At 49.2% G+C, this 25,092-nt stretch overlaps 2 protein-coding genes across 3 annotated transcripts in view; one reads left to right on the forward strand and one right to left on the reverse strand.

Moving 5' to 3' along the window:
• Window positions 1-516, forward strand: part of FANCI (FA complementation group I) — a gene marked incomplete at its 5' end in the record, with an annotated part of 52,002 nt that extends 51,486 nt beyond the window's left edge. For both annotated transcript variants that reach the window (XM_080913843.1, XM_080913844.1), the window contains one exon: window positions 433-516. In XM_080913843.1, the coding sequence (XP_080769969.1) occupies window positions 433-504 (72 nt within the window). In that variant the 3' untranslated portion in view covers window positions 505-516. The remainder of the gene's footprint in view (window positions 1-432) is intronic.
• Window positions 359-16,519, reverse strand: POLG (DNA polymerase gamma, catalytic subunit). The gene is made up of 23 exons (XM_080913842.1): window positions 16,388-16,519; window positions 14,943-15,710; window positions 12,329-12,524; window positions 11,177-11,341; window positions 10,928-11,074; window positions 10,723-10,802; window positions 10,356-10,538; window positions 10,104-10,252; window positions 9,840-9,966; window positions 8,822-9,058; window positions 7,453-7,573; window positions 7,199-7,276; window positions 6,794-6,901; window positions 6,195-6,355; window positions 5,511-5,564; window positions 5,291-5,408; window positions 4,743-4,878; window positions 4,391-4,637; window positions 2,743-2,865; window positions 2,460-2,628; window positions 2,136-2,344; window positions 1,232-1,392; window positions 359-827 (listed from the first exon to the last, which is right to left on the reverse strand). Exons 2-23 carry the CDS (start codon window positions 15,548-15,550, stop codon window positions 751-753), a joined length of 3,654 nt encoding a protein of 1,217 aa, XP_080769968.1. The 5' UTR covers window positions 15,551-15,710; window positions 16,388-16,519; the 3' UTR covers window positions 359-750.
• Between the last annotated feature and the right edge of the window lie 8,573 nt (window positions 16,520-25,092).

Consider the following 25,092-nt stretch of genomic DNA (forward strand, 5'->3'; position numbering starts at 1 on the left):
GACAAACTACCCTGTCCTGGGGTCCTGTTTCTGTAGCATTCTGGCTGGCTTTTAACACCCTCCCTTGAGGTAGGCCCATTCTGACCATTTCATTATGTTTTCTTGCCTTTGGCACAGTTCCACCTTAAGTTTGTTGAAGCTAGAAATAATCTCAGTAGACAAGACACAGTCAAAATTAGAAATTTATATAAAATAACCTGGATCATGAGTTCTTTAGATCGTTGTGCTCCAAGCCCTCTGTCTCCTTTGAAAGGCCATATGTAGCAATTGTGATTGAGGTTTCTATCATCTTGTCCAAGTAGGATTTAGGTACCCCTCTACTCAGAATGGGAGGCAGACAGGAAAAGCATGACTGATCCAGGAGTTTGGTGTTTGTTTTTATTCCCATCACCTTAGAGCAAGGTTGTCAAAAATTCTACTCTCCCCTTCTAGGGCACTGCATCAGCACATACACAGCAGGACAGAGAACCAGCCAAGAAGAGAAGGAAGAAATGCCTGAGTTAATGTGACCTTGGAGCATCTGCTTCATTTGTGCCCAGCAGTACCCCTTGTCATACAGCCTGCACTGATGTTGGTGTCCTGGTTCTGAGTACACTGAACTGTGCCTTCAATTAGAAGGACTCTTTTGGGCAGGTCCTGCTACAGAAAAATGGCTGCCTTTTGCAAAAAAGCACATCTGAAAGCCTGAGTTAAAGAACCTGCACCGCTCCAATGAAGCTCCACAGGAGCAAATACAGAGCCTCCAGACAGCTAGGGTCCAGGCTGGCTTCGTTTTTCCAAGGAGCCTTTGGTAAGTTCAATTATCTGGTAAATATCCAGTGCTTCACCTGAAAGACAATGGAGATTGGTTAGGATGACCCCGAAAGAACCGTGACTGCACTCAGAAAGACAGTGGGTGAGGGAGTTTTTGAGAATGACTGTCTCAGCAACACATTATTCTAACAAGCTTTCTGACGAACTGGCAATTTCAGTACAGATTTTTCCCACCACATAAGAATGCACTTTGGCTTATACAATAAATCTTTAAACATTTCTGGTGAAGTTTTGAAAATGGGTCAGTGTACATGGAACATTTGAAATTGAGGCCCTGAGTTCAAATCCCAGCAACCATATGGTGGCTCATAACTATCTGTAATGACATCTGATGCCCTCTTCTGGTGTGTCTGAAGATACCTACAATGTACTTGCCTAGAGCCCCCAAGGCTTTATATAAGGAACAAAGACTGCTCACCCTGGGGAATCCCGTATTTCCTTTCCATCCCAGTTGGGTTAGAAGGAGTTTTACAGTCCATGGTCACTTCCTTCCTGAGGCACTGGTCAATGTCTACTGCACTGAAAAAGGCAACTGACTGGGGCAGATCGTTCAGACCCAGCTTGTAGGCAAACATGCACCTGAAAGAGAATAAATACATCTTCACTCACAGCCATGTCCTGCTACGAGTACAGGCTCCTCACTCCAGGAGGAATGACAGCAGGGTTTCTCCTATTTCAATCACCCACTCTTAGCTATGCTGCCTCCATGTTCAGCCTAATGCCTCTGAGATACTGAAATACAATTAGGGACTCAACATACTTTTCTAGCTGGAATACTTTATTGACACTTTAAAAAAAGAGAGAGAAGAAGAAATTATTGGACCCAAATATTTTAAAAGAGAGAGCATGGGTAATGATGTTGAACTTTAATCCACTTATCAGGATAGGTCATGGTACTAAGGTTGGTTCTGACTGCAGATCAACAGGGAATAGTAACATTTAACTCATGTGATCTAGGATTTAGTATAAATAAATACAATTCAACAGGTGTGGTGAACTGAGTGAATTCAGGTGATCGCTGAGTTCAAGGCCAGCCTGGTCTACAGGGTGTTCTAGGACATCAAGACGACACAATAAGACCCTGTCTCACCAGAGCACCCCAAACAAAGAAAATACGTTTTCTGAGTTGCATTTGTACTTCCTCTTGAAGTGTCTTCTGTCATTGACTCCAGGCACACCTCTAGGATATATACCTAACAAATCCTTTTTAAAAGTTGAGGTCCTTTTTAGGACTTCTATAAACTTTAAAAATTAAAAACTGAGCCGGTCAGTTCTGAGTTGACAACTCAGACCTGCTCAGTGGGGCCCAAGACCCAACATACCTGGTCAGGAGATTGGTGATCTGCAGTGCCAGGGCAGCACGGTAGCGGTCCTCCTCACGCACCAAGTAGCGAACCTCATCATGGATGCTGATGCAGAAGCGCCCGTCAATGGCAAATTCCTCAAACAGCCACTTCATGGCTACCAGCATGAGGTGTAAGTAGTCCACAGCAGAGCTTTGTACCACCCAATTCACACGACTGGTCATAAACTAGAGAGATACAGGGACATCAGTGTGGGACTGTGCTACTCACAGTCCTCTAGTCCAGGAACTCTCTGCTTCCCTCCTCCCCTCTCCATGCTCCAAGGGTGGCAAGATACCTCACCTCTCCCTGAACAACCGTGGGCTCCAAGGCTCTACTGATGCAGCAGCCCAGCACTGGGGTACGAGGTGTGTCAGACATGGCAATGCTCTCCAGCTTATTAAACATTTCTGACTCTGTACCCCCTGTCCATGCTCGTTCAGTGACTACCTCCCACTTCTTCCATCGTGACCTGGGGGAACAGAGGCTTTGTTAGCATCTCAGTGCTTTTTAAAAAAAAAAAAAAAGATCAGCCCTTTGTGACCAGCCCACAAGTCCCTGCATCTTGAACACAAAAGGTTCTCACTTCCTTAAAGCTTCTCTTCGGATCTTTCGAAGATCTTGGAGGGAAACCCAGCCGTCTTCTGTTCTGTCCACATCAAGATTTAACTGTTTGACCAGCCATTCGCCCTCATCTGACAGCCGATACCTATGGGTAGTAGCAACACCATGTCATTCCCATTAAATGGCCTCCTCTGTGGCATACCACAGTTTCCTCAGCAGCGCCTGGCCAGCCTTCTCCCCTACAGCTGACCTCATCAGAGAAAGCAGGCTCAAAGAGGTTTACAACTCACTGGGGGTGGCAACTAGGAAGACACCAACACAAAACTCAGACTTTTGTGTCCCCAAAGGCCTAGGCTGTATCATGTTGGCCTAGAGTGTCCTAGTGTTCCCTAACACTGAATACCCAATGACCAACAGCAGCTTTTTATTAGTTCAAGAGACAGCAAGGAGTAAAAGTACAGTGACTCCTAAAGGGAAGAAGAGACCTAGAAAAACCAAAAACATGTCCGCCAAGCCCAACTTAACTCCTACTGTTCCACACTCTTAGCATCTCCAGGATCCTAAGGGTTCCAGAACCATGTCACCTATTGGAAGGAACATCAGGACTTCCCCACAATTTAGGCCTTCAATTTAAATTCTTGTGATGTCTTTGCTTCTCCAACTAAGGCCCAACCTCCCTTCTCATCACATTCTTACCTTCACCACACATTGCCCACAACATGAATTACAGAAACATTGTCTACCTCAGCTCCTGGTTTCAATGGTGCACTCAGTACTATACCTCCACTCAGCTTCTGGACTGTCAAAAGTGCGTAGCTTTTGCTGAGTAGCTTTTATCAATCTGACAAAAAACTAGGGTCATATGGTAAGAGGAAATCTCAACTGAGAAAATGCCTCATCACACTCATCTACAGACAAATATGTAAGGCTTTGTGCATGTGTGATTACAATAATGCTGGAGGACCTGGCCTACTGTGGGTGGTTTCAGGTAGGCAATCCCAGAGTATATCAGAAAGCTGGCTTAGCAAGCCAGTACACAGTATTCCTCCATGGTCTCTACACTTCAGTTTCTGCCTCCAGATTCCTGCCCTAATTTCTCTCAGTGATGCAGTGGAACCTAAGGGTTGTTAGGATTAAATAAACTTTCTTCCCAAAATTGCTTCTGGTCATGGTGTTACCTAAGAACCTAAGAAATATAAACCTAAGGTTTCCAGTTAATTTGCTATATGGGGACACTACACGTATACCTTTTTTTAAAAAAGGCTGTCAATGTAAGCTACCTTCCTCCCTGCACATGACCTGCCAAAAAGCCTACGAAGGCCCTGAACGCACAACATGAAGCCCTGCTGGAGAAAACAGCCTGTACTCCTGTCTACCTGCTTGCTTTTGTTCCTATAGCAATGAACACAGGACCCCTAAACTCCTTCGGGTGTTACATAAGGGAGGAGGTGGCTGAGCCTTTGTTATAAATGACCACTGATGACAATATACCCTAAGTACAGTTTTACCGTGAGAAAAAAACTAACACTATAAGAACACCATTATAACTCCAAAGAGAAACCACCCTGTAGCTAGGTTTAGGACAACACTCAAGTGACAGAGATGAAGGAGAGATATAAAGCAGGCCTGTGGTCCTAGGATGCTAATGTGGGTGGAAAAAGGATCCTCACCGGCGCAGGCCTTTGGTGACAGCATACATCTGCTGGGCTTTCTCAGCTGCCTCCTGCCTTGTGAGCCTGTGGTTGAACTGCATCAGTAGGCGCTCAGCAAAGGACTGTCCAGCACCATAGATGCGGCCATAGTTGAAGACTTTGGCATGCTCTCGGCTGATGCCCACAGTGGCAGCTGTCTTACTATGCAGGTCAGTTCCTCTGCTCTTCCTGCCCTGCAGAGTCATCCAGCCAAAGGCAGTGCAGCCTGGAGAACAGACAACAGTGAGAAGCTCAGACATACTGGCCCATCCTTCTTGGCCAAGGGTCCTGCCACCTCACTCCTGCCCGAGGAGACACAGGCCCTGCTTACCATGCATCCCAGCAAAGTGAGCATCTCCAAGTACAGCTGCGATCCACAGTTCCTGTGAGTCCACATCAGCACCCACAAGGACATAGCCAGGTGGCGCCTGCACCATGGCTTTCAACTCACTGCCTACCCGGTCAGGCTGTGGGAAAAGTGTGGTCAGGACCACCTAGAAGCCCAAGGCAACTGCTTCCCTGGATTTCTAGGCCCAGTGCTAACAAAGTACTTGATATCTTTCCTGAGGGAAGACTTTGGAGAATGCCGCACAGCCCTGATCCAGCTATAAAATGAAAACCCTATGACTCTGTATGCCAGGCCCCCACTGACCCAGCTCATCTGAACTCTATGACAGACAGTGGCCATTACAGCACTGTCCAGTCAGCAGCAGATACCTAAAACACTCGTGCTAATAGATGACATGAAGCCAGATTTGAGCCTTCTGTAGCCCAGAGAAAGTTTTTTCTCATGTCCCTTGCTAGAACTCCAAAGGCTCTGAGATAGTTTCCAGAGACCTAAAAGGAAGAACAGAAGCCAGGAATAGAGAGGACACATACCCGAGCATTGCTGGCAGTGAGCCACGTGGGTTCCACAGCTCGACGGGTGATGGTACCAGCAGTCACCACCTGGGGCAGGATGGCCCCATAGTGGCTTTCCTCGTCAAAGTTGGGGTGCCTGGAATGGTGAGAAACAAAAAAAAAAATGTCGTCAGGCTTGCTCTGGCCCTTAGACCTACACCACTCATTTCTAATCCCACAACCAGCCAGTGTGCTGTACCTGGTCACAGTCCGGGGCAGAGCTGACCTGGGGAGCCATACCACCATCTGGGAGCTGTAGGACAAGAAGGCTACAAAGCTCAGCACAGCCATGGCAAGCATAATGTGCTTCAATGCAATGTCACTAGCATTTTGCACCCAATCGGTTTCAGGGATGCTATGTGACCCTTAAAGCCTGGCACCAACATTTCTCATTAACCTTACTCAGAGTGGGCTCTGGCTCAGCCAAAGTCTAGAGACTCCACAGGAAGATCTGGGCCCCAATAGAAGAGTCAGGGTAGAATATACCAATCCCCTCACAAAGGGCTCGTGATCATAGCCATCACGAAAATAACCTTTGAGATCTATTTACCACTACAGAAAGATTCAGGTCTCGATGCCTAATACAGGTTTTAAGATAACCAGCCCTCCAAGGTCTTTATCAACAAGCAGTTAAATTAGGAGATTTAATTGGAGTTAGGGAGAGCCAAAGTCCTACCACACCACTCTACACAGAGAGACTAAGCTGGAGAGGTAGAAACAGGCCCAAGGACAAACACTCAGCCTCTACACTAGCCAGGTTGCCTTAAGAAGTAGCACAGGCAAATCAGGAATGCCAGAGCAGAGCAGGAGGAAAAGAATCTTGGGGCTACAGATGCCTGACAGCCACACAGACAGGCCTCCTGTAAACCCTACTTTGGCCTACCTGATACGTTTATGAGCATTCCTCCAAAAAGAAATCATTTTATTTATTTCCAGGGCACGAGACCCACTGGCACCTCCTGGGCCAGCCCGCAGGGTGCCATCCTCCATCTTGGGCAGGAAATCTTTGGCAAAGGGACTTCCCACATTGTAGTTGTTACCATCCTGTAGAGGACAAAGGAGGAGGTTGGGACAGTAGCACTACACCAGGCAGGAAATGGACACGGACACTGAGCCTTCTTCCAACAGAATCTAAAACCTCCCTAGTTGGGGCAGGTCCCACCCAGGTATCTTACACATCTATAAGTACATGCACAAGAATGCTAATGATCAGACAAAGCTAATAACAACAACCAACAGAAGCCACCAGACGACAGATATAGTGTTACATGCTTGATATATGTCAGGTAACCCCATAGGATTCCTCTCATCACTCAATTTTCAATAGAAAACCAAAAGCAGTAAGACACAAAAACTGCCCAAATCATGATGATCCACTACGATGGTCAATTCCACAAAAAGCAGTTCCCTGGTCTGAGTAAGCATGAAGCCCTACTGTGTGCCATAATCACAGTAAGAACATGAGGCAGCCACAAACCATACCTTGTGAGGCAGCTTGAAAAACCAGCAACCGGGGATATCCACATCATTGTAAGGTCCATTGCCATGGTGGTAAGCGGGCTGGCTGGTTTTGGGGGCACAAGCAGCAGGCTGTGGGGGCCACACACCCAGATCAGGCCCTGCTCCAGCACCTGCATTCAGCAAGGGCCAGCCGGTAGGGTGGGAAAAGGGCCTGAAACTGAGCAGGCATATTGGAAAGTGACAGGAGAGCATGGTCACAGGTTCCCTCCTTGGTCCCCACAGTTAAGGACCACAGGGGAACAGGGTGGCACCTACAAGTCTCCTCCCATGACCTAGTGAACTCTGGTGGGAAAGTGTTTTGTGAGTAAGAAGAAGTTCCAGTCACCCACTACCCATCCAGAAAGCCCAAGCAGGTATCTTGCTCACCAGAACTGGGGGTTGATTCAGCCCTGAATTCTCCGTCTTGGTCTCAGCCTCCACATCTAAGCAGCCCAGTTCTTCTACCTGGATGGGCCCAGGAATCAGGGGTGTGAGAGGTAGGCAGCTGTAGGCCTGAATCCATCAGCCCTTCCCTCCAAAGAACTCAGATCAATCTAGGGTGAGCACCCAATAGTAACTCCCATGCAAAAGGTGTCCCATTTTCCTAGAAAAACAGACCCATGTTCAGAGTGCATCCTCACCGTTTGCCACACGGCACTACTGTCAGTGAGTAAGAACTCCTCAGCCAGGTCTATCTCCTGGGTCTTCAACGGCTGCTTGCCCTGTTCAAGACAGTGCTTCCTATACAAGGACTCGATGGCTCTGTGCAGAGAAAATAACTGCTGATTACTGGGAGCCTGCTCAGGCCAGGCAGCTTGCTGGGGTTTTCTTCTGGTCCCTTTGGTTAGACCTCACATCAGCTCTGAGGAAGGAGACAACGATTTCTTCAGCTTTTAATTTCTCTGTGTCCAGGGAACCAACCCAAAACCTTAGCACACTGGTGACAGGCTAGGCTTTGATAACTGGTCTGACTCAAATCCAAGCTCCTCTATGCATTGAAGGCTGCCCTGCAGAGGTAGTTCCTGTCCACCCACCCAGGTGTGGGCTCAGTGGAGCAAAACCATGTCAGTCTTTCCTCTGAAAACCTGACAAGTGATTCCTGATGCCCTGTGGAACCAGGACCCTGGGCCACCTTCACTATCTGACCTCTGCATAACATCTGTCTATCCAAACACATCAACTTGTCTAAGGCTCTTGTCAGTGTGTATACCAAGCCTGGTAAGGAGGCCTTGCCTCCTGTGCATGAGGACAGAGTTCAATCTCTAGAACCATAAAGTTTAGAAATTCGAAAGGAAAGCAGGAAGGAAGGAAGGAAAGAGGGAGGGAGGAAGGGAGGGAGGGAGGGAGGAAGCCAGTCAGCCAGGTGTGATAACACACACCTATCTCAGTAGTTGGAAAAGCTGAGGCAAGGGGCTAGAGGGCTGGCTTGGTGGTTAAGAGCCCTGTTGTTCTTCCAGAGGACACGGGTTCAGTTCCCAACACCTAGAAGGTGGTTCACAACCATCCATAACTCCAGTTCCAAAGTTACATTCTCTTCCGACCAGGCGTGTTAAGTGGTGCACATACATGCAGACAGGAATTAAGTTAAAATGTAAAAACAATAACAAAGGGAAAAGAAAGAAGAAAAGCTGAGGGAGTAAGATGGCCTTGAGATTGAGGCAACACAGTGAATCTAAGCTAGCCAACGCTTCAGAATGAGCCCAACTCAAAAACGAAAAAACAAATAAAAAGAAAAGATAAATAAAAGTAAAGATCTTTCTCATGGAGCTGCTTAAACAGAAACACGGTGCTTGTAATGAGCACTAAATTCCACTCAAGCTGCAGACTTCCCTTCTCCAGGTCACACCAAAAGCCTTCAGCAGTACTAACTGCAAAGGCAGCTGTGCTGCTGAGGAAAGAACTAGAATCCACACACTGGGACAGCCCTTCCCACCAGCCAGACCTGACCTGGTTACTCTACAAAGGAAGGGAACCAGCCCTTCCTCCTTGGAGCTACAACTCGAATCTTACCTGAAGGGGCAGGTTACTGCAGCTGACTCTACAGTGGGGCTCACTGGCAGCTCGGTCAGATTATCCCGCCGCCCAGGCACCAGGTAGCCCCAGCCATGAGTGTCTGAGTAGTGCAGAGGAAAACCGTCCCAGGTCAGTGCCATGAGCTTAGGAGTGACCCGCATTTGCAGGCTGAGGAGGCTGGGGCCTGGAGTCCATGCAGGGTCATCTAGCCGAGGGCAGAGCTTCCGGTACCACCTATTTCCCCCAACAGGGGTTTTAAAAAAAAAAAAAAAAAAAGAGTTTTATCCTAGGGAGTAAGAAGGATCTTCTTCCATGATATACCTCAACCCACCTCCAGGCCTCCAACCATTCTGGTGACTCAACCCAACAAATGTCAGTCCTCTCTTGTTGGGGGGCTTTGAACTACATGGTATCTCCTAGAATTATTGATGTCTTCTCAGAAGGCAAAACCCTATGTCAAGCCTCACTGTGGCCTCTAAACAGAAACAGATCTTCCTTCCCACCCATCAAAGCTCCCAGTGCTGCAGAGACACAGCTGCCTCTCACAGGCTGCTCACCAGAGCTGAGACCATGTGAAGCTAGGACACCATTTGCATCCAGGGTCACTGATCACCACGACTGCCCTTTTCCTCATTTTTCTCTAAGACACCAATGACAGACACCTCCTTCCTCAAAGGAAGTGCCTCTTATTTCCACAGGCAGGACAGAACTGCCTCAAAACTACATATTCTTAAGTCTTATTACAGGTCAGCTTCACTGGCTGGTCTGCAAATCTGCTGCTCCTAGAATGGAGATGAGTTCTATTTGTGTCCCTGCTGCTGTCACAGGCGGCATACACACCACAGGGCTCACTGTGCTGAATGCATCCAAAAAGCTGTTAGGGTCAGAGTGAGCAGAAAAGGAAGGTGGAATGAACACACAACATCCAAGGTCCAAGACTTTGCTGAGGCCCAAACAAGGAGGGCCTGAGGATCACGCAAGAAGGCCTCTGTGTGCTAGAGAGAACCAGTCTTACCCAGGGTGTCCTGGAAGGTGTTGGGGTCGCTTAGGCAGCAGGTCTGTGGTGCTCTTCAGCTGCTGTAAACGGGTGCTGGCTGTTACATTTTGTTGAAGCTCTTCCTCCTCGCTGGGTGGTCCAGGATCTGTGCAGAGTTGAACAGCTTAGGATGAGAAAGGACTCACAGGTTTGAAAGACTACAGCAACCCTTTCCAAGGGCCTCCTGGGTCCTAGGTCTGTCCCAGAGATCACCCTGTCCCATCTCCCTCCTAAGCTTCCCACCTTCCTGATCCATGAGATCCCCAAAGGGCCCAGCTCCCTCGATGGGCAACTTGCTGGCTGAGGCTGGCTTCTTCACCTTCTTTGCCTTTTTCTGCTTAAACTCCTGCAAATCCCATTCTAGGTCCCAGAGCCAAGGGTCTTCTTTGTACCTGCAGAGCCAGTCCACCACACTCGGGTTAAGGCTGAGCTAAAATGCAGGCCTCCTACCTGCCTGTCCCCTGCTTTGACCCAGCCTGCCCAAGACCTGACTACCTCTCTCCTGAGAGCAACTGACAGGCATCATTAGCCAGATCCATCAGCGACTTCTTCATCTCCCGCTGGAGCTCCTCATATGTGCTCTGTGCCTCTGTCAGGTAACGCTCCCAGTTCTGGTTGACAGGCAGGTAGGAGACACCCATCTCCAGCATGCCAGCCAGAGTCACTGGGTGGGGACACCTTAAGAACATACACAAAGGGCTGCCATAAATCATCACAGGAGACAACCACTGAATGTAGGGGCTCCATTCTCTCCTATAAAAGCTACATGGCCAGCCTAGGAAGAATCAGCCCCACCTGATTATAATGGGATTGAGTACTAGAACCCACCCACCCCCAGGGATTTCACCTGGCTCCCCCTCACCTCTTCAAGAAGAGTGGCAGCTGCTGCTGGAAAACCTCAAAGGTGGCCCACACATCTCGAGCACAGTACTGCATCAGATCCTAGCACAAGGTGACAAGAAACTTGTTGGGGGACAATGGAAGAAGATAGGGACAACACCTGCTACCTCCCCAAGTTCAGCTGCAAGTCAGTCACAGCCTGTGTATTGGCTGTACCAACACTATACCTGGAAGTTCTCCCGGATATCCCTCATGCTGCCTTTGACAAACAGTTCCCGAGGCTCCTTCTCTAAGGGGGGTCCCCCCACATAAAGGTTGTGCACGTCTGCAAGATTATTGGCACTGCTGATGTTCATCCAGTCCCAAGATGAAATCTGAGAAACCAAAGGGAGGTCAGCTTGGTTCCAAGCCCAACAAGTAGACCACTGACAGGATCTTAAACATTCATGTCTAGGCAAACCCAAATGCACTCTTACCGCTGGACCATTGGCTTTCTTCTGGGACTTCTGACCTCGCTTGGTGGGATGCTGGGTCTTGTGCTTGCCCTGCTTGGCTCCCATCCACAGAGTGCGCTGGAAGCTGCTCAGTCCTGAGATGGCCATGTGCATACTCATAGTGTCCAGAAAGCGCATACGGGAGCCCTGAAGGAAGGGGAGGGGAGGAAAGGCTGCAACAGAGGGGCTAGCTGGCCACTGCTTCAGTGGTGCTGACCCCAGCTCCACCTTGGCTCCTCAGCCTCTCCCCCAGCACACAGCCTCCAACACAAAACACAGAAGTCTCATACTTGCCCTAACCCCTGTAAGGGACCTGCCCAATTCCTGAACATGCAGAACTGGCTCAGTCCCAGTGTACAAGTACTTCCCAGACCCCAGCAGCAACCTAGGCAACGCCAGGTGGATGGACTAAACAAGACCTTCAGAGCTATGTGGCAGATGCCCCAGCTCTGGTCCTGGCCCTAACCTTCCCAAGCTGTGGACCCTGTCAAGTCAGCAAGGCCTTAGCGCTTTAAATGCCAGACTAAGGGTGCTACTAGGGGTACTCCCTTTCCCGGCCCTTCACCATATCCTGCTGTGAAGATTCAAAGAAAAGGATTTTTATAATCTAAGAACTCTCACCACGACACACCAGGCAGTTCTGACTGTGACACGTGTGCTATTCAAGCTCTCCTCAAAGTCCACTGAGGGAGCTTCTGTTATCTCTCTTTAGCAGCCGGGGCTTAGAGATGTTGAGGAAAACATACAGCCCATCAATAGCTGAGGCAGGATGTGGCCCAGGCTGTAACTCAGAGCTCTCAAAAACTCTAAAATGCCATTCAAAGATAAGAGCCATTTTATCCCGGATCAACTCCCAGTCCTGTGTCAACACAGCTGTGATGGAGCTCCCTGCACTCCTTAGGGAAGAGAGGAGTCATCCGCCACAACAGTTCCAAACACCATGCTAGTTTGTTTTAAATCTGCTCTGGAGATCCATCAGCTGAACAGAGACCAAGCAAGGCTGGTCAGCAGACGTCCCAGCGACGCTAGAAAGGGAGTGGGAACAGTGGCCAAGAAACTGATGCTTTCCCTAGCAAAGGAGACAGGACTTTGGGCCCACCTTATGTGACAGCACGCCATTCCAACAAACCTTACCTGAATCAGATACTGCTCCCTGATATAGGCTCGGTCAAAGGAAACATTGTGCCCCACCACTAACTGTTCCTGCCAATCCTGCTGGGTGGAGCTGCCGGCACTATCGGAGACCCCCAAAGGGATTAGGTCAGCCGGCGACAGCTGGCTGGTCCAAGAGTAACGCTCTTCCACCAGCCGCCGGCTGCACCAGGAATACCTGAGAAAGGTGAAAATGGACAGGGTTACCATGAAGGACTGAACTTCTATTCCACACCACCCAGGCATGCCAGGTCCCCAAGGTCTCCTACTCACACCACTCACTCTCACAGAAGTCAGGGATCATTGAGAAGAGAAATGACAAGGCTTCTTTACTATTCAACTCTCAGATTAACAAAGAGCTGAATGCTATGACTGGGTGCCATGTGCAGGAAGGTGTACGGGCCCACTGAGTCTGCAGCTAGCTGAGGCCTTTATGAACGTGACCAGCCCCTTGTGTGTTTAAGCACAAAACAGCTAGTGTGCCAAGTACTAATAAAGGAGATGGTTTGGTGATAGAACCCAAAGTGGAGAATTTAATTAAAGTCGCAAAAAAAAAAAGAAAAGAAAAGAAAAAAAAAGACAAATGCTGCATACACATAGAGAGTGAATTGTCTGACAGCTGCAAAGATTTGGAAGGACAAAACAAATCATGCACCCCACAGGAGTAGCCACCTCAGTGAGATGCCATAGAGCGCACCAGGATGAGAAGATGTATGCACACGTGCCAGAGTGAGTGTGAAAGAGACAGGTGAGTGTTATTTGCAAGGGGCCTGACACTGACTCAGGAAAAGGCTAGTCTGCTCAAGATCCCAAAGCAGGGCCACTAACGGAAACCTGCTCCAAGCCACACACACTTCTAAAGGACTGAGGCCACAAAGTGAACAACGCAACTCTGACGGAGCTCCCTCCAACCTTTAGGGCACACAGGAGTGATCTGCCTCAAATTTCCAACCGATAAACTAGCTGCTGTAAGTCTGGCAAACACTAATGCACACTCCACGGTGGGACTACATCAGGCACTTTCCTTTTACCCCAGCCTGACAACGCCTTTCTAACAACAGAAGCAAGGGCTCAAGAATGCTAAATACTTGAAGCTAAGAAGATGACAAGAACTTCAGTTAACAAAAGCCACACTGGTATCTAGACACAATCCTGCAGCTGTGTATGAAGCCATCTTAATATAAACTTAGGTGTGATTTTAAAAAAAACGGGGGGCGGGGGGAACAAAATTAAGATGAGCTAAAATCCAGGCTGACAATACTAAAGTTCTCCTTAGACTCCCAAATGCCAACGGCCTGGGTGATATCCCTTCAGGCAAACGACTGATCAAAGCCCTTACCACAAGCCTTCTGGAGGCTACCTTATGGGAGACTCAGCTGTCCAGGCTTCTACCCACTCCTACAGGTTGTGTGCTGGTCAGGCTATACAACCATGTGGACTCCTACCAAGGTACCATCCATAGCCACAAAAGCCACACTACAAAGACTCTGCGGTGCCCCCGGGACCACGGGCAGAATGGGATGAGAATGGAGGCAGAATGGGAGGGAACGAGAGAAGTGAGGAAGGTGAAAGGAGGAAAGGGGACTCGTCCAAAAATGACCAATTGACCAAAAACCTCATCGGCACTGGTTTCCGTCCAGCCACCCAAGCCTGCGTTATCTTTCCAAACGATGGCTGCTATTCCCCTGCACTCTGGCCACCACGTCACATGAGCACTGTGCTTCTTGTCACAGCTTCAGCTGAGTGACCGCGAGACCGTCAGGATGTCTCTTTCAGCCACTGGTGCCTACCTTAGCTATTAAGCCACGCTCTCACCATTCTCACTGCACATAGAACATTTCGCAGCTTTCGTTACAAAGATGGAGCTTCCAATAGGAATAAAGAAACTGCCAACTTTTTTTTGCTGGCCATGCCTGAAAGCATTAAGGTTGTAAATAGTATTTTAATCCTGGAACGAAGAATAAAAAAGGGGAGAAACAGTACTGCCATCATTGCTTGAAAAAGAAACGTGGGTAGCACTTAGAAAGTTATTTAAAAAGAAAAGGAAGAGACTGGATATGCTTCTTTGGGACCAAAATGTCTACTTAGGAGGAAGTGATAATTCTTGGCTGGGAGGTGGACAAGACTAGGCTACCTCCAGGGGCATTTGGAAAGGTTGAATAGGATCTGGTCTGGCATTTATGGAAGACCCTGGGGATGTGAGCATTTTAAACTGCCTAGAACAATCCCAAAGGACCATGTTCCTGTCCAAACTAACCATCAGCACTCCCAAAACCAAACACTGGTCAAATGTCTTTTCAGACTAACTTCTCACTGAAGCTTCTTGGGGCCAGGATTGAAGCACAAACTCATGGTCATCTGAAATGGTCTCTCAGTCTGTCTCAAACACAACATGGAATCCCCCCGCATGGCCCCTGACATTCGCTTGGGTGTTGCCTAGAGCCTGTGTGTCTTCCCACCCGAGCCCCACAGAAACAGGATTAAGCGGGTTGAGTAACCAGCAAACAGCGGGAATTCAGAAAATGTTCATTGAACCAAACCATTAAGCTGGGCCCCCCTACAAATGGGTAGTCCCCTGTTCCTAACCCCCACTTACCAGGCCGAGGGGGATATGGCCACCGCCAAAGTGGGGCAGGTTCCCTCTGCCAAGCAGACCTCCACGTCGAACACCAGGGCCCGCTCCTCTGGGATGGCCACGGGTTCGGCCTCCCCCTCGGGGCCGTACCGGGTCCACCCCTCCGCCCAGGCCCAGCTCCTGGGCTGGGGGGGCAACTGGGCCTCCAATAACAAGGCGGCCGCCTCCAAGTAAGGCAGGCTCTGCTTCTGGGCCAGGAGGCGGAAGTGCTGGTCCAGGTTGCCCCCGAAGAGCCGGGGCAGGCGCAGCTCCACGTCGGGCAAGGGCGTGGCCGGCTGCCCCCAGAGCCCGTGCTTCTGCAGGTGCTCGACGCTGCGCTGCACCGCGGCCTCGTCGGGCTTGTCCCCTCCGCACCCGAAGATTTGCTCGCGCAGGCCTTTCGACAGCATCTGGATGAGCAGAGGGTTGAACCGCTGCTGCCCATTCTCTGAGGAGGGCATTTGCGACTGCGGCTGCCCGTCGCTGGGGACGGGGGCGAGGACGGAGCTGGAGACCCAGCGTCCTGTTGCTGGTACTGGCCCTGAGGCGACCTTGGCGCCGGCCACCTTCTTCCAGAGCAGGCGGCTCATGGTTGGTGCAGGGAGCCCCCCGCTGTGAGTCGGGACACCTCGCTTTGGGCTCCAGCTTGACTGCTTTTACTGGCCGAAAGACTCAGAGAGAGACACGTCCCCTCTCTGTGTTCCTGTCAGTGAAATAGGTCTCACCATGCCTGCCTTCCTCACACAAATCCTAAAGGAGATAGATGATAAAAGTGTCATTACAAGTGTCACGTACTTGTTACAAACAACTCATCCCTCATCAAACATCTGCTGCATGCCAAGCATTTTCTCCACTTGATCTTAGCCAAAAGGCCAGAGTGGTGTAGGGACTTTTTTCTGTCACGCCTCCAACACAACCTTAAGAAATGGCATTGCCCCTCCCGAGGACAGGCTCGTCCGTGAACTTGGAGATGCCGCTGGAGATGCTGAAGGAGGGAGACGCAGACCAGAGTTCTGGCTCTCCAACTGCGTGACCTTGGCCAACCTCCTTAGGCCCCGACCTCCTCCTCTGTAAAATGGGGTTAAGGACTCTAGAGCCAGGGACCACGGCTGTTTGACAGAGGGCGCGCTCGTCGCGTGGCCCTGACCCCAGCAGGCGCTCGGCAGACCGTAGCTGCCAGTACCGCCCCGCCAGCGGCCCGAGGGCCTAGCGCCCCAACTTCGAACCCGCCGGTGGGCCCACAGCCTCGGGGTCCGTACCCACGACCGGACGGGCCCAGGACGCCCTCCATGGGGCGTCGGCGGCCACCTCCGCCGCGACGTGCCCCGAGACCGGCCGCCGCCCTGCTCCCGGCCACGCTCCGGGACCGGAGAAGGAGCAGCCCCGCCGCCGCGCCCGGCCCTCCCCGTGCCGAACCCGCCGGAAACCTCGGTCAGCTCCGCGCTTCCCGTCCTGCGGCAGCCCACAGCCCTGGCGACGACGCGGCGTCCGCTACGCGCGGCCCACGCAGCCTCCGGGTGGCGTGCGGTCTCGAGAGCAGCCGCAACTTCCCGTCTGCGCGAACTGGGGTCCCGCGGCTACCCAGAGGCAGGCGGGAGACTCCCCCGAGCGTCCAATAGGAGCGCCGCCAATGGAGCCGCCCGCCCGCGGGGGTGGCAGAGGGACTTCCGGGTGAGGGCCTCTTGGTACTCCCCTCCCCATGGAAAAGATGGACCAGTCTGAAGCGAGCCTGAGGGCGGCTGAATGCTTTAAGCTAAGTAAAGGCACTACCAAGCTGGTGGCCGCGTGGCCTAATGGATAAGGCGTCTGACTTCGGATCAGAAGATTGCAGGTTCGAGTCCTGCCGCGGTCGGGCTGTGGTTCTTTGCTACTTTTATTTATTCTTTCTGTCAGACCCTTTGGAAATGAAACGTAATGACTCCTAGTCTAAACTTAATTCTTGGAACTCAAGGATCTGAGCAAATAACTGTAAGGGTGAAACATTTGCTAAAAACCTTAACAGCGGTAGAGAACCCTGTCCCGGTGGAGAATGGAGCAGACAGAGCACGTCCCGCAAAGGCTAGGCTCGAAGTGGAGCCCTTCTATCCCGGGCGATGATGGTGATGATGTTACTGGGTCCAATTGATCGCGCCCACCGGTCACAGCTGAAGCAAGTCCTCCTTCAGAGATCTGTCGATCTCCGTGTCCACCGCCTGTTGCTCCGGGTGTTCCTGGGAGCAGCTCTCCGTAGTGGGTCAGGCAAACACAGCCTGGGTGAATGACTGGGGGACCCAGGGAAAGGAAAGGTCAGAGTTGTTGCAGTCAGACTAGAGGTCACACACAACTGAAATTATGTGAAAATTCACTTTTCACACACAAAGAAATCGGGCCTCGCTAAAAGGCAGCCCCCAGTTCCAACCAGTGCATCGACCGGCACGCTGAGAGTTGTGGACAGGAGAGAGGGTCTTCGACCATTTCAGGAATAGGGTTGGTGCGACTCTACCTGCCTCTCACCAGCAGTGACAGGGAAGAGGGCTAGGCCAACACTTGTATAGAACCTTTCTCCTTTTCTTCCCCTTCTTTTTTCCGTTTTTGTTTTACGATGAGGTCTCACGTTGGAACTTGGAACTTGGTATCCCTGGCTGCCCTCCAGCCTCGGTGCTGGGATTACAAATATCCACAACATCTAGCTTTCCGACTGAGACTGTCTTATACGTTTTTCCAGACGTACTTAATAGACACAAAGTGATTTTTGTTTGTTATCGGTCTTAGATACACACACAAACCAGAGTCAGACAGATAAGAGATTTCTTACCTTATGATTCTTGTTGCTTTTACATAACTTTGCTAGTTTTCTAGAACGTGACAAAGGAGAGGCTCTTAACCCAGGGAGGCCCTGAGCAGGAAAAACCATTTCATTTTTATTTCATAGTCTCCTAGTGAAATTCAGTGTTCCCTTCATCTGTGAGCTTAGGCAAGCGGCCATGTGGCGCTAGCCTTACCCGTGTCTTGTTCTCAATGGTGTCCACAGACTTTTCGGAGCACAGTACACTTGCTGTAAATTTTCCAAAACTTTGCTCATAACCATTTGATGTTTCAAAGAGCGGCAGCTGCAAGGAAGGTCAGAGGCTGCAATTTAACGGATTAACCAAACCCGCGTCGCAGAAAGCAGTGCTACACCGTCTTCGACCCCAGAACTCGTGGGTCTGAGCCCTCCGCCTGGGCTCAGTGGGGGAAGAGCTTGCCTTGCAAACATGAACACCTGAATACAGCTCCAACGCCCACCTAAAAAGCCAGGGGTGGTGTGGGCTGCTGGACCCAGAGATCCACAGATCCCAGCTCCCCTGACCTAAAGACCTGGTTTCAGAAGGCAAGATAAACAAGTTCTGAGAAACAACACCCAAGGCTGACCTCTGGTCTCTGCATTCACATGCCTGTGTTAAATTGACATCTGACCCACAAAGAAACAAACACCCTATCAACTGATCCATCCCTCCCTCCCCCAGCACGCCCAAATAATCCCGGTCTCCCATCCCAGGCTCCTGCTGAGTGTGCCTGTTTGTGGGGTGGGGGTACCGGTTGCCTGAGGAGTTTTCTGTTTATTTTTGAGGCAAGGTCTCATTCTGCAGCCCTGGCTGGCCTGGAGCTCATTATGTAGAGCAGGTCAGCTCTCACAGAGATCTTCCTGCTGGGGTCTTTGAGCCTCAGTAAAACCCATAATAGTGCTAGCCTCTGGAGATATTAAAAAGAGTACACGGTTACAGTATGTTGAGCCTCCTCACACCAGTGTGTGTCAACTTTGAGTTTCTGATGCTCCTGCCTCTCTCCAGAGCGCTGGGACCACAGCCTGCACTACTACACCTGCTTTATGAAGACGAAACCCAGGACTTGCTGTGTGCTAGGTAAACACCCTGCCAACTGAGCCACATCCGCAGCCCCCTGGACTAATGAGAGACCAGCTCCGATTTCTTCCTCGGCCAGGATTGCTTAAATGGCTTAGGAAACAGGAACCACTATGGCCACCAGGAAGTTAGCAAATGTGAGGAATGCAGGAAAAGCAGACCGGGACATCTGGTCTCCTTGGTCAGTGGAGTGACCCAAAGCCTGCCTGGTGACCCGCTCAGTACCAGATTGTTCTGGGGAGCTTAGCTGATGATTTCCGGGTCAGCCACTAAGTACTGCACAGTCACGTAGTAAGGTACCAGTTCAAGTACCAGACAGTCTTCTCACTGAACTTAGAACTCACCAATCAGTTAGGCTGGCTGGCCAAAATCCCCAGAGTTCGGATCATAGATAAGCACCCACGGGTCTGGTGTGCTACGTGAGTGCTTCAGGGCTTTTAACAAGAGCCCTACCACCCAATCACTCTTATCTCATCAGTGAAAGGGGGGTAACAGTTCCGCAGACGATGCAGCAGGCAGGGAGAGATAACAGCCGACCGACAATAGCCTCAGAACAGGCGCCAGCATGCCGGTGGTCGGTCGGCACACTCATCACCACCAAGAGAAAGACAAGCCCTGGAATGGAGCTCAGTATGAAGCCTGAATGCAGTCCCTGAGAGGAGAGCGGGAAGGAAAATTCCTCAGATGTCTCAAACCAGAGAGCAAGAATGTACTTCCAGCACTTGGGAGGTAGAGGCAGGAGGATCAGAAATCCAAACTCATCCATAGCTAGGGACCATTCAAAGCTAGCCTGACCCTGCCTCAAAAAGAAAAGAAGAGGAGGAGGAGGAGGAAGAAAAAATGGTATCCCTGATAAGCAAAACTGAAATTTTAATCTATAAGAGATATTTATCAAATTCCTTTTCAAAATACTGGTCAAAGTAAATTGTATGCATATATTAATACTGTTGCTTTATATAATTAATATGCATTGATTTTTAAAAGAAAACTGTACCATAGACACCTCCAGCACCATGGTCATCAGAGAGCCAAGGTTAGGGAAACCCAGTCTGCAACTGTCACGACCTGTGTCCAGCCCCATTTCCTCTGAGTGCCAAGTACCTCAGTGGCATTTGACTAATAACGAAAAAGAAAAGTAAAATGCAACGAGGGAGCTTTCTATCACCAGTAACAAACTCCAGCTCAGCCAGGGTTACAAGAGTCCCTGTCTTAAATCCACTCCTCGGCTGGGTGTGGCGATGCAGCTTTCAGTCCCAATCCTGGTCTACATAGTGGCTTCTAGGACAGCCAGAGCTACACAGTAAAACCCTGTCTCAAAACAACAGCAAAACCAAAAAAACCAAAAAAACAAAAAAATAAAAAACCAACAACAACAAAGGACGGAAACTCCTCCTCTCTCCCACACTCCTCCCCCCCAAAAAGCAAAAATAAACAAATGAAAATAAACCCCAGGGCCAGCAATATGGCTCAGCAGATAAATGTGCTTACTGCCAATCCTGAAAATCTGAGTTTGGTCCCCAGGACTCATGTGGTAGAAAGAGCTACCTCTTGGTTGGATGCCACTTCCAAGGCAGCACCGTAGACTCAGAGATTTTTTTAAATGTAAAGGGAGAATACACAGCTGGGAGTGGCGGCACATGGCCTTCTAATCTCAGAACTTGATAAGTCAGAGGCAAATGAATTTCTGTGAGTTCTAGGCCAGCCAGACCTACATAGTAAGGCCTTGTCTCAAAAAGAAAAAGAAAGAAAATAAAAGAAAAAAAAGAAAGAAAGAGAAAGGAAAGAAAAGAAGAGGAGGAAGAAGAAGAGGAAGCAGAGGAAGAAACTCTAGCTTTTGTCTTCTGGCATGTAGGGGGATTTTGAAAGGACTCTGGCCAGTTTGAGTGTGACTCTGGCAGGCCTTGCCCTTTGACCCCATTCCTTCTGCCTTGCTAAAAAACCATCCAATCACATTCCTAAAGCTAGCCCCCAAGGTGTGTTTCCTTATATGACCACGTCTTCCTCCTGAGGCTGACTACCAAGGTCCAGCTATCAAAGTATTGAAACCCAGCAGTCAAAAGTCTCCTTTGGGGGAAGGGTTTTGTTTTGTTTTTGTTTTTAAGTCTCCCTTGGCTTGCCTAATTGAAATTAAACACCTTATCCTTACTCAGGGGTTTGCCCTTTTACCTTTATAAACCACCATTTGCCTAAGGGCCACATCTGTCTCCTTTCTATCCAGGAGCAGACCTGTGTCCTCTGGGGCAAACACCCCTCCCCCTTCTTCCTGTTCCCTTCCCCTTTCCCTCATCCTCATCTCCTGTCTTTGTCTTTTATTCCATGTCCTTTGTCCCTCCAGGGAAATAAATCTCCTTAGTCCTGAGCACTGGTCTGGGAAGTTAGTCTTGGGGGTCCTGAGCTGATACTTTCCCTTTTGGTTTCCACGGTAACCAGCCACACTGCTGCCCGAAGGAAAACTGTTCACATGGAGTGTCCTGACTAGTTCGGTTCACAAGTTCTGTCCCCAGTCCTGAGGACTGACTGAGTCAACCCCTTAGTCATGAAACCAGAAACCAGGAAGTGATGACGAAGGGTGACAAGAACAGTAAACGTCACCTCTGTATACCAGTTCCTTGTGAGGAAACACTGGTCATGGACCACTCTTCTCCTCGGGAAGCTTCCTTGTCTCCAACAGTGACATGCACTTCCACCCACTGTTTTTTACCTGCCCTTACCTGCACAGGTGGGATGCAACCAGTTACCCGGATGTAATAGAAAATCAGTTTTGAAAATAGGTCTCTCAGGCTAGAGAGATGGCTCAGCGGTTAAGAGCACTGTCTGCTCTTCCTGAGTTCAATTCCTAGCAACCACGTGGTGGCTCATGACCATATTGGGATCTGATGCCCTCTTCTGGCATGCAGGTGTACATGTAGATAGGGCACTCATATACATTAAATAAATAAATCTTTTTTAAAAAGGAAAGAAATGTCCTGATGTCACATAGTATGTATAGTCATGGGCATCTTCTTCCACTAAAGAGGAAGATTAAATGTGCAAATATAAATTTCCAGCTTACTGTCTGGGACCCGAAGTAGGTCAGGGCTCCAGGAGCCTCCTGCAGACTGCCCCTGGGTGGGACAGTAGCCAAATAATGACTAGGTCAGCTTTATGCTTCCAAATTCCCTCTCTGCCTGGGGGACTTGCAGAAATACCTGGCGGCTTTGTTAGTACTTGGGTCCAAGTCCAGTGTTAACTGTCTTGGGGTTACAATGGGGTGGGGGTCTATATGTGGCTATACATGCATGTATGTGGAAATTGGTGTTTGGCTTGTGCTAGGTGATCTTGTCAACTTTGGACCTATGAGCAGCTAAAAAATGTGTCTCTGGGATGTGTTACTTTCTGGAAGTATTACATGAGGGGAGACCCTCCCTAGAGTGGGAATCACCTTCCAGCTGAAACTCAGAGAGTATGGGGAAGCTTTTGGCCTGTCTGCCTTCTTTTCTTTTTTAAAAGTTTTTGTTTATTTCATGTGTGAGTACACTGTTGCTGTCTTCAGATACGTTAGAAGAAGGCATTAGATCAGATGGTCATGAACCACCGTGTGGTTGCTGGGAATTGAACTCAGGACCTTTGAAGGAACAGTCAGTGCTCTTAACCACTGAGCCATCTCTCCAGCTCATTCCTTACTGTCAGTACATCTATGGTGTTGCTGCTGCCGCTGCCCCGGCCACCACCATCATTCGCTGATGCTGGAACCCAGCTTCTTCAGTCTTCCAACATGGACTGAACCCGATTATGAATGCTGAAGTCTCATGGATGGAGCAGCGACTAAATTCTCAGCAGACAGCCACTATTGGGATACTCAGCCCGTATCGTGGACACCAATCTAAATGCCGTTTGTAATGCACTTATTCTATTGGCTCTGCTCCTCTGGAGAGTCAGCTAATAGACTAGGCAAGGATTTATCCAACTGAGCTGCATTGCCAGCCCCATCATACATACAAGCTTAATAAATGCAACTGCAGATGGCCATATAATACATACTGAACGTGTTCAAATATGTGACACATGGGGCTGGAGACCGGGCTCAGTAGTTAACACTGGCTGCACTTCCAGAGGACCTGGGTTTGATTTTCCAGCATCCACTGAGTGGCTTACAACCATCGGTAACTTCAGTCCCAAAGGATCAACTGCCCCTTTCTGCCTCCTCCAGAACCAGGTGGGCATGAAAAACGCAGACACCGATAGTTGCGGGCAAGACACTCACGCACAAAATAAGTAATTTTCCAATTAAATATATAGCTCTTTTTAAATATATAACTCTTAATATGTTTTTTTTTAAAGTAACAATCCATACAAAGGGCCTGGTTAAACTTAGTAAGCATGAAAACAAGAAGAAACGACAGTATGGGCAGGCCCAGGGAGTCGGAGTGGGGGTGGGGAGTGGCAGTGCAGGGGAGGGGGACGGGGAAGCAGGGAAGGGGAAGTGGGGGGTAGGAGGGTGAGAAGGCACAGAGAGGAGAGGGTATTATATACATGTCTGAAGCTGTATTTTTAAAAAATACTGAAAGGGGCTCACAGAGTAGGTTCAACGCTTGCTGCTCTTGCGGAAGAGCCAGGTTTGGTTTCTAGCATCCATGTGACAGTTCACAACCGCCCTCTGCTGGGCTTTTTGGGTACTGCATGCACATGGTGCACATGCATACAGGCAAAAACATACGCATAAAATAAAAAAAAATCTTTCTTTTAAGGATAAAGACTTAAAGAAGGAATAAGAAGGAGGAGGAGGAGGAGGAAGATGAGGAGGAGGAGGGGGAGGAGGAAGAGGAGGAGGAGGAAGAAGGAGAGGAAGAAGAGGAAGAAGAAAGATAAAGACTACCAAACTGCTGTCTCTGCTATAATTTTGTATATTCACAGAAACTGGTTATACTCAGCAAATACTGACTTTTAAAAGTGTCATTTCTATCCACTACTAAGAAAAGATTCCCCCACAAAGATGGGCAATGAAAAGCAAAGATCAATCCTGGAAGCCAAGCTATCAGAAGGATAACTCTCAGCTGCTAAAGGATGTATGTATCCTTGAGCTCAGAGCCATGGCCAGGGAGGGCCCTCTAGCCTATTTGGAGTTGGTTGTTTTGGCTGATATATTAGTTTTTGAAACAAGGTTTTATTAGGTAGACCAGCCTGGCTTTGAAATCACAGATATCCACTTGACTCTGCCTTCCAAAGGCTGGGATTAAAGATGTGCGCCACCACACTGAACAACACCGGACAATAAAGTGCTCAGTGTGCAGGAATCATGCCCTAAGTGGAACCAGCCCAGACCTAACCAGTGAGGAAGCTGCAGCCTCCAGCTAGGACCTCCAGTAGCTACCTGCATCCCAGACTACTTGTTCTACCAGCCTGAAGCAGTAAGGGAGTTTCTCGACATTTATACGCCACCGATTTTCTGATCAAACCATCAGCCAGGCCAAGTATAAACCGCGGCAAGAGAAACATGTTTCTCTTGCAAAGATATGGCTTGGAGGAGTAGCTGTGGCTAAACTTTCAGAGTCAAGAATTTTTGTGGATGGGACTGGAGAGAAGGCTCAGTGGTTAAGAACACTGGCTGTTCTTCCAGAGGTCCTGAGTTCAATCCCCAGCAACCATACGGTGGCTCACAACCATCTGTAATGGGATCCGATGCCCTCTTCTGGTGTGTCTGAATACAGTTACAGTGTACTCATACACATAAAATAAGTAAATAAATAAATCTTTTTATTTAAAAAAAAGAATATTTGTGGAAATGTTCTTGCTTTTCTGTTAGAAGGAAGCACACCCTCCTTCACTTCATCTCAGGAACAGGACTAAGACATTCATCCCTCTGAAGAAACAAACAAACAAACAAACAACAACAACAACAAAAAAACAAAAGATGGGAAGAGATTGGCGTTTACCAACAGGAAATTGCCCCCTACATTCTGTGTCTAAAAGCAAATGACCTTGCCACTCTTGCATGTAATTGTCAGAATTTTAAAAGGAGATTTGGTGTCTAGACCTTCAGCGTTTATATGGACCTCTTTGCTCCTCTGGAATTACCATTATCTTGGATTGTCTGGTGTTCCTGTCCCCCCCCCCCCCAGCGCTTTATGGAAGAGTTTCAGGCTAAGGTTAGCTGTGATCGAAGACCGGTTACTGTGGGACCAAACATGGCTGCAGCTCAAGTTGGCTTCTCAGGCTTGCATGGCAAGCGCTTTACTGACTGGCAGCCACTGAATCCTGCCAGGATGCTCACA

The sequence above is a fragment of the Micromys minutus genome (genome assembly GCF_963924665.1).
Source record: "Micromys minutus genome assembly, chromosome: 3".
Taxonomy (NCBI): Eukaryota; Metazoa; Chordata; class Mammalia; order Rodentia; family Muridae; genus Micromys; species Micromys minutus.

Coding starts and splice junctions, on each gene's coding strand:
- POLG (XM_080913842.1), bottom strand. CDS start 15,550: ATGAGCCGCCTGCTCTGGAAGAAGGTGGCCGGCGCCAAGGTCGCCTCA. Junction 10,803..10,927: donor ATATCCGGGAGAACTTCCAG/GTATAGTGTTGG, acceptor ACCTTGTGCTAG/GATCTGATGCAGTACTGTGC. Junction 2,345..2,459: donor CCACGGTTGTTCAGGGAGAG/GTGAGGTATCTT, acceptor GTATCTCTCTAG/TTTATGACCAGTCGTGTGAA.